General features: G+C 50.4%; 1 protein-coding gene across 2 annotated transcripts in view; it reads left to right on the top strand.

The window, feature by feature from the left end:
- The first annotated feature begins 3632 nt into the window (after positions 1-3632).
- LOC144732034 (calcium/calmodulin-dependent protein kinase type II delta chain) overlaps positions 3633-6415 on the top strand; it is an 86685-nt gene continuing 83902 nt past the window's right edge. For both annotated transcript variants that reach the window (XM_078613231.1, XM_078613230.1), the window contains exon 1: positions 3633-3823. In XM_078613231.1, coding sequence (XP_078469357.1) covers positions 3633-3823 — 191 coding nt within the window. The remainder of the gene's footprint in view (positions 3824-6415) is intronic.

Below are 6415 nucleotides of genomic sequence, written 5' to 3'. Positions count from 1 at the left end.
TATAGTAATTCCCTACCTGCGGGTTGCAGGCATCGTTTAAAGGTCTGCATAAAATCAACGGTGTTGAAGGGGTCTGTAATACACCAAATTGTGCAAGATAGACTGCAATTGAGGTGTTTTTGATTGGAGCTGTATTAAGATGTCTGCAGCCAGAAAAAAACACTGAAGTGGCATCACTGCATCCTACGTTCAAATCCAGCCTGGCCACCAATGCTTGTACAACTAATCACACTCGATTTGGTTCTTCTCTTATTTTGGGTACATTTCAGCTCTGAGATATAAAAAAAAATTTGGTTTCACTGTCACGGGACAAACTTTACTCACAGTGGCAGGGCGAGTAGGGGGTGTGCCGCCACCTGCTGTGTGGAACAGAGGGCACTTGAAGTATAGTTCTGTGATCTCTCGATTCCGTGGACCATTCGTTAACAAAGAGTCGCGCCGCCCTGCGAGAGATCCAAGTGAAATGCTTCGTCTCATCACGTGACGCCGGTGACACAATTGGTGTTAAATTAAATTGGGTGGGAAAAATCCGAAAAGCTGGACAAAATATATTTCCCCTGATGTGAATATGATTTTTAAAATGGTGGTTAATTATATCATTATACCAAAAAAATCTTACAAAATCTTACAGCTCTTTCATTGTGGTACGTTTTGTGTATGAACAAAAAATGCATTTGCATTTGTTGTAATGCCTCGTGCTTTTCCGATTGCGCCTTTGTGATGACTTTATTTATTAACACGTTACATTGGCTTGAGCGCCATCATTCATTCGTCCCCAACTGATAAGCGGAGTCCAATTTAACAGCTGCCACTCTTCTTGCCCTTGTCTTTCATGGTGGCGCATGTGAAACTTTTCGCCTCATTAAAACTCACACTCTTCACTGCCGTCCCAGAGTGTGGCTCCGAGTTCAACTAAACTATTATATATAATGTATATTATATATAACTATTAAAAACAACTTTTTATTTTCCCAGGGAAGGCCCACTGAGTTATCTATATACTGTAGCTGTTTTTCAGAAGCGACCTGGCCACAAATTATAGCTCAACGAAGTGCCTTATAACGTGGACATTTTTAGCAGCCAAATATTCTAAACGCATGTGGAGGGAAAAATCGGAGGACCCGAAGAAAAATCCACGCAACCACGGGGAGAGAGACATGCAAACTCCAAACATACAGGACTCAGGGTCCGGATCTAACCCACGACCTCCTGTATACCAAGCGAGGTAGTTAACATCTCGCCACCACGGAGTTATTGTCCTGCTCCGATCTACCACGATGTGGAACATATGTGGGTAAGTCCATTAGCCTAAAGACACAGTGCTCCACTGAAATATTAAGGAGAAAGTATTCAGAAGATAACTTTTCATTCCAAAGCTACAACGTTGACAACGTTATTAATCTGAGTAATAGCCAAATTTCCGATGGTCTAAAGTCAGTTTTGGCTAAAGGGATGAACTTCGCAGTCACCCCCAAACACATAGCAGTGGATGACATTATTTCCCAGGTCGATGTAGCTCTTAAGGGGTTGGGACACATCGCTGCAGACGAGACAAGATCGGAAATCGCTGCAACCCTAAAAAGCGCTAAGATACCAGTCAGCAACATCAGTAAGTATGAGCGTTTTGAGTTATTTCCATTGAAACAGAGGGATGATATCTGATCATGGGACCTCCTTTGCCACTACCAAAATATGAGAATAGCTTCCCCTTTTTTCTGGCAACAAAACAATCCGCAAAGCCATCACCCCAACTGTGAGGAAGGAGCCATCTGAGGATCCAATCAAATCCATCACCTTGCCATACAGCAGGGGTAACCAACATATTTCCAAACTCATGAACAAACACAAGATCCAGGTCCGATTTAACACAGTACATAAATTTCGTGATCTGATCCGATCTGTGAAGAACAAGATTCCTGACATGCAATACCCCGGCGTCTACAAACTAAGCTGTACCTGCGGCAGCAGTTACATTGGGGAAACTAAGCGACACGTCTCAGACCGTGTTCGTGAACACAAGGCAGATTTGAAAGCCGGTAGGACCAATACTTCTGCCGTGGCCGATCATTATTTTAATGCGGATGGCTCACACGAAATTGATTTCTCTAAGACGATGGTACTTTGCAAGCCTACTGGCTATCAACAAAGATTCGTTCATGAAGCCATCCATATATACAGACACAGAAACAATTTCAACCGAGAGGATGGTTATAAACTCAGAAATCATTGGGAAGATGTCATCAACCACTTTGGGTAATGACTTGATTTGTGTTTTCTTGTCAACCACCACAGTCAGCAGTGTGGGTGTGTGGATCGAGGTGCAATTATTGCCTGGCGGCCCTTTGATTGGTGGAGATCTACTGCCGGTTTAGTTGTGTTCTCCTACATTAACATTAGCTGCCCCGCCCATGCTGCTGACACACTTGGGCTACGCCCATCTCTAAACCTTTACAAACAGTTTGCCTTTAGAGGCTAACCTCCCTTTTCCTGATGACGACCGCTTGTGTAGCGATCGAAACGTCGTGGTTTTTGTTTTTATTTTAATTTGCTTTTTATTCTGTTTATTTTATTTTATTCAGGTTAGAACGAGGCTACAGTCTACATTACAGACTGCCAGTACACTCACTCCGATTTAGAACCGGGCTACAGTCTACATTAGTGGTTTATATATATGTTTTTATTCACTTTATTAGTATTATTTTTATCTACGTGACTTTACCGAAAGAACTAAAGAATATGAGTCTCCATGTCTCCAATCTCAACACCCTTGTTCAATATTCTACCACGCTTCCTTTGTAAGGTTTAGACTCGCCACTTTCACAGTTCCGTATGCAATTGCCTGTTGGGAAGAAAGTCAGAGGGTCATTAGAAATCAGCAGGTACCGATGAAGTTATCTTTCCCTGTATTTAAAGCACCTGTCCTCAATGAGCTCAGTTGGTTTGAGCTTCAATTGAGAGACGTCGCCTCTGATAACACCAGGGGGCGGTCATGTCTATTTGTATGTTCCAACCTCCCTACACAATGCTCAGTTCCAATCGTTCTAACATGACAACAATTAATCAATCATTCATGAAGTTAATTCACTTGCTGTACTGCCAACTCCTGGATACCTCGCCGCCAAAGTGGTTTGGGAGATTCTACAAAAATCTTTGCCTGATCCACCAACCCTTGATCCACCAAGTCTTCCGGATCACAGATCGTTAGTTCTATCTTCAGTCCGACTTTCCACTGGATTGTGCGGTGATGATAATTATCATGACTCATTTATACATACAGTGTACTCAAGCTCATTTAGTAATTCAGTCACACTATTATGTCAATATTTACAATCAGCTCCGTTCACCTCGTTAATATTTATGCAAACCCCACACCCATCTCAGAAAAAGACATGAAACACCCCTCCCCCTGCTCATCTCTCTTACTGGACATCCGTGATGAAGAGCTTTATAGCTCATCGGATTCCCCCAGCACTGTATGAATACAAATTCGGATTCTGATCATATGACTCCAGCAGAACACTGTCCTATTTAATGTTTTTCTATATATACGTAAACCCACCACGCCCACCTACCCTTTGCGAATATGAACCAATGGGAGGCGAGGATTCCGCGGCCCTTTAAAGAGCGAGCGGATGACGCGAGAGCGACACTCGCTGCTGAAGCGACGCACGGAGCAGAACGCGAACCCCGGAGCCAGGCGGAGGAAACAAAAACGTCAACCACCACCACCAGCACCAGCAGCAGCAGAAGGTCACACAATGGCCATCCCGCCGACGTGCACGCGATTCTCGGACGAGTACACCTTGATGGAGGAGCTGGGCAAGTGAGTAAACCCGCATGAGAACAAGACTAAGATACCACCCCCCCCACCGTGTCGACTTGAACAGACTGTTGGGTGGGCGAGTTGCTATGAGCGAGTATAAAAACCTTTGAAGGCACAGCGGCACACGAGGGGGTTTACGGTGGAACAGCGCCACGCCCAGCCGCCTTTGTCTCGCCGAGTTCGACCGAGGGGAGACCCAGGACCGGTTCCGATAATCGGGAATCGAACTCGGGGTCGCCGGGTTCGAAGCGCGGCGCGCTAGCCGCTGCACTACCGCTCCTCGCACCCAGCTGCAAGCACGCACACACGCACACACACCACGGATTGTGCTTGTATGGGCGACCACCGTGCAGAACAGGTGTTATAGGATGCATGCGGCTCCGTTGCGTGGCAACGGAGCCGCAGTGCAGCAATATCCGTCGTTGTGAGCCGACTTTCTGTGCTTGCACGCTCACGCTCCCCGCGTGCATCAGCCCAGCCTCGTACCAGCGTGGTGAAGTATGGTCATGCACCTGAACAGCACTTTGCTCCTCCACTGCTGGATGAAGCCGCATTCCGAATCGGCCGCGTTCGTTGTTTTAGCCGGGTTCATAATCGCAGTGCGATAACCACTCCGCCACCGCTCACCCATTAACATGAAAGTAGAATCTCGCTTTGATGACATTGTCGTGCCTCCACGTGCGTTTACGCAGACGGGGGGGGAGGGGGGGATTGTCGTCGTTCCGGTCTCCTCCACGTGCCTCTGCGTCTCTCTCTGGCTGTGCTTGCGTCTCTCTCTCTCTGGCTGTGCTTGCATCTCTCTCTGGCTGTGCTTGCATCTCTCTCTCTGGCTGTGCTTGCATCTCTCTCTCTGGCTGTGCTTGCGTCTCTCTCTCTCTGGCTGTGCTTGCATCTCTCTCTGGCTGTGCTTGCATCTCTCTCTCTGGCTGTGCTTGCATCTCTCTCTGGCTGTGCTTGCGTCTCTCTCTCTCTGGCTGTGCTTGCATCTCTCTCTCTGGCTGTGCTTGCATCTCTCTCTGGCTGTGCTTGCGTCTCTCTCTCTCTGGCTGTGCTTGCGTCTCTCTCTCTCTGGCTGTGCTTGCATCTCTCTCTCTGGCTGTGCTTGCATCTCTCTCTCTGGCTGTGCTTGCATCTCTCTCTCTCTGGCTGTGCTTGCATCTCTCTCTGGCTGTGCTTGCGTCTCTCTCTCTCTGGCTGTGCTTGCATCTCTCTCTCTCTGGCTGTGCTTGCATCTCTCTCTCTGGCTGTGCTTGCATCTCTCTCTCTCTGGCTGTGCTTGCATCTCTCTCTCTCTGGCTGTGCTTGCATCTCTCTCTCTGGCTGTGCTTGCATCTCTCTCTCTCTGGCTGTGCTTGCGTCTCTCTCTCTCTGGCTGTGCTTGCGTCTCTCTCTGGCTGTGCTTGCATCTCTCTCTCTCTGGCTGTGCTTGCATCTCTCTCTCTCTGGCTGTGCTTGCGTCTCTCTCTCTGGCTGTGCTTGCATCTCTCTCTGGCTGTGCTTGCATCTCTCTCTGGCTGTGCTTGCGTCTCTCACTGGCTGTGCTTGCGTCTCTCTCTCTCTGGCTGTGCTTGCGTCTCTCTCTCTGGCTGTGCTTGCATCTCTCTCTGGCTGTGCTTGCATCTCTCTCTGGCTGTGCTTGCGTCTCTCACTGGCTGTGCTTGCGTCTCTCTCTCTCTCTCTGGCTGTGCTTGCATCTCTCTCTGGCTGTGCTTGCATCTCTCTCTGGCTGTGCTTGCATCTCTCTCTGGCTGTGCTTGCGTCTCTCTCTCTGGCTGTGCTTGCGTCTCTCTCTGGCTGTGCTTGCATCTCTCTCTGGCTGTGCTTGCATCTCTCTCTGGCTGTGCTTGCATCTCTCTCTCTGGCTGTGCTTGCGTCTCTCTCTGGCTGTGCTTGCATCTCTCTCTGGCTGTGCTTGCGTCTCTCTCTCTGGCTGTGCTTGCGTCTCCCTCTCTGGCTGTGCTTGCATCTCTCTCTCTGGCTGTGCTTGCATCTCTCTCTCTGGCTGTGCTTGCGTCTCTCTCTGGCTGTGCTTTCGTCTCTCTCTGGCTGTGCTTGCATCTCTCTCATGCCAGCAGTGTGACGCCCCCACGCCCATGAGTCGGTCGGTGCCGCCGCGAGTCATTCACCGCCCGCGCGCACGACGGCCACAAAGCAGCACCGTGCCAGCTGCCAACCACCCACCACCCACTCACCCACCACGCTCCGTGCCAGCTGCCACCACGCTCCGTGCCATCCACCCACCCACCACCACGCTCCGTGCCACCCACCCACCACCACGCTCCGTGCCACCCACCCACCACGCTCCGTGCCACCCACCCACCACGCTCCGTGCCACCCACCCACCACGCTCCGTGCCACCCACCCACCCACCACGCTCTGTGCCAGCTGCCACCACGCTCCGTGCCACCCACCCACCACGCTCCGTGCCACCCACCCACCACGCTCCGTGCCACCCACCCACCCACCACGCTCCGTGCCACCCACCCACCCACCACGCTCCGTGCCACCCACCCCGCTCCGTGCCACCCACCCCGCTCCGTGCCACCCACCCCGCTCCGTGCCACCCACCCACCACGCTCCGTGCCACCCACC

Source organism: Lampetra planeri, chromosome 41 (genome assembly GCF_965212315.1).
Source record: "Lampetra planeri chromosome 41, kcLamPlan1.2.h2, whole genome shotgun sequence".
Lineage (NCBI taxonomy): Eukaryota > Metazoa > Chordata > Hyperoartia > Petromyzontiformes > Petromyzontidae > Lampetra > Lampetra planeri.
Note: the sequence above shows the minus strand (reverse complement) of the source record. Positions and strands in the feature narration are given on the sequence as shown.